This window comes from Cucurbita moschata, unplaced genomic scaffold (genome assembly GCF_002738365.1).
Source record: "Cucurbita moschata cultivar Rifu unplaced genomic scaffold, Cmos_1.0 Cmo_Scf00020, whole genome shotgun sequence".
In the NCBI taxonomy this organism is placed as follows: Eukaryota; Viridiplantae; Streptophyta; class Magnoliopsida; order Cucurbitales; family Cucurbitaceae; genus Cucurbita; species Cucurbita moschata.
In genome coordinates this window covers 3,003,389-3,005,660 of record NW_019268536.1, presented here as the reverse complement: position 1 = coordinate 3,005,660, position 2,272 = coordinate 3,003,389, and the positions used below count along the sequence as shown (strand labels likewise).

The 2,272-nt window shown below is 36.6% G+C and overlaps 1 protein-coding gene across 1 annotated transcript in view; it reads right to left on the bottom strand.

Annotated features, from left to right (window-relative positions):
- Positions 1–1,790, bottom strand: part of LOC111458043 (telomere repeat-binding factor 4-like) — a 4,230-nt gene extending 2,440 nt beyond the window's left edge. Inside the window, exons 1-2 of the mRNA XM_023100540.1 lie at positions 1,485–1,790; positions 596–792 (exon numbers count right to left, since the gene is read on the bottom strand). Of these exons, the coding sequence (XP_022956308.1) occupies positions 596–792; positions 1,485–1,634 (347 nt within the window). The 5' untranslated portion in view covers positions 1,635–1,790. The remainder of the gene's footprint in view (positions 1–595; positions 793–1,484) is intronic.
- Between the last annotated feature and the right edge of the window lie 482 nt (positions 1,791–2,272).

Here is a 2,272-nt window from a genome sequence, read left to right as displayed (position 1 = left end):
GGGGGGGGGGGGGGGGGGGGGGGTGTTGGATTAGCATATTTTATGATGAATATCAGCTGGTAGTTCTTTATAAGCAATGGAAAGAGAATCAACAATTCTATAATCATGATGTAAACCATATTCAAAACGTCTTCCTATACTCTTTAAACAGGGAGAATTCTCTAGACGCCACACAATAATAGTATATGCTAAAGAAAAACAACATTCCAAAAACCCAATCGTGATTTATGATATAGCAAATAAGATGAACTGCTATAATATTTTGTTGACGAATAAAATCCTATAAGATTAATATGATTTAGGGTGCTATTCCATTTCTATGTAAAAATATTTCATCAGGTATTCCATTTTCCAACAACCTCTTTAAAAACTACTCCTTCATGTCTCCATCGTTTGTCACTTGGGGTGGGGTAAGCGGTGGTGAGTGGAGGGAGGGGAAGGGGAAGGGGAAGGGGAAGCTTATATAATGAAAGGTTGGATTTATAAACACTCTCCCCCATCCCCTGTACAGTCCAAGAAAGTAATAATAACAGTACTAAACAGATGACTTCTATGATGCAAATGTAAAAGTACCTAAACGGTTAGAGAGACAGACCTTGGGACATTTTTTCCATCTTGTGTGCTGTTGTTTGGTGTATCGTCCCCTGCAGTATCAGCAGATGCATTAAACTTAGCAGGAGCAGAGTTTTGGTGGTTAGAAATAGCAGCAACGATAGCTTTTGCTTTAGGAGCCCTAGACTTCTCTTTTGAGCCTTGTGAAGCAGTACTGACACTCAAATTACGCCATTTGTCCTAGGTACATAAGCAACACGATGGAGATAAATAGTTGCAGACATTGGTAGCTAAACAGTCATGCTGTTTCGCAAACACAATATTTCAAAGTTAACAGGAAAAATATAAGATTTTTAATCAAGGGATTTACATTTTAAAACCTTGAATTTGAGGCAAATTAAACCATGTCATCGTTCTGTTCTAGTAATGCTGGAACATAAACAATCTCAAAGATGCATCTAGGAACAGACTCGAAGAAGATCTTACACAGTTCATCCAAGTTCATGGCTTCCATTGAAGAAAGCCTAAAAACGCACCATCATATTAACGATATTTAATATTTATATACAAAATCAAACTCTTTCCTCCCTCTAATTCCACTTTCTGGACTCTTCTTCTTACATTAATCAGTTGGTCAAACGAAAATCTTAGGGAAAACTATTAAGTACAATTTAGTCCAAAAATTAACGTAGAAAATCATTGAAGAACAAAACCAGTTTCTTCCATGTTAAAACACTCAACCAACTGCGTACCAAGCCTATTGGATTCTAAAGAAATCAATCCGTAACTTCAAAAAAAATCCCGCAATTTTTCAGTTCGGCCTCTGAGTTTATAACTAAAACCCTAAATATCAATACAAACAGGTCAACCAAATGCGAAAAAAAAAAACACGCATATAAGGAATTGAAAGGAATAGGTAATTGAATGGGGACCTTGAGGTCAATGTTAGAGCGATGAGTGAGAGACGGAGCAAACTCAGGATCTTTAAGAATGTTCTTCCACTTTCCGGGACCGTGCTTATTCACGCCTGCCAAAAGTGCCTCTTCCTCCTCCGACGTCCACTTCAGCTTCTGGTTTCCCATTCTGATTCGCCGTTTTGGCTTCTCAGAAGGTCACTTCGTGTAGAAGAGTTCGCCTTCGTTGCGGCTTAAATCTTTGAAGAAGATGAAGAAGTAGAAGACAGCAGCAGGCTGTCGTTCTTCGGCCTCTTTTTGTTTTTCTTCAATTTTTCGTTTGTTTCTTTTTGTCGTGACCTTTGAATTTCATCCCAATGGGCCGCCCCAAATTTTGGGCTCTTTGGTTTATTAGATATTCAAATATATTATTTAATTTTATAAATAAAAATTTTGGATTGAAATTATACGCAAACTTGTTCGAAGTCATAATAAGGAAAATCTTACGATTGGAGCACGAACACAAAAATCATACTACATTTTTTTTTCATATTCTTTGAACGCATTTACGATTCGTGTTTTTTTTTATACAAAAATCATTGATGGACAGCGACAGCAACAGCAACGATAATGTAGTGAGGTCTATAGTAGTTAGTTGCAGTAGTCGAAAATTTTGAGAGGAAGTTCACTACTAAACTGTAACGATTCACGTTTCAAGACAATCGAGTCACGGTCATTGTGTGAAAATATTTTTAAAAAAAATACACAGTAATTAAAAACAACTAAAATGTACGTGCAGTAATTATAAACTCAATTCAAAATTGTGC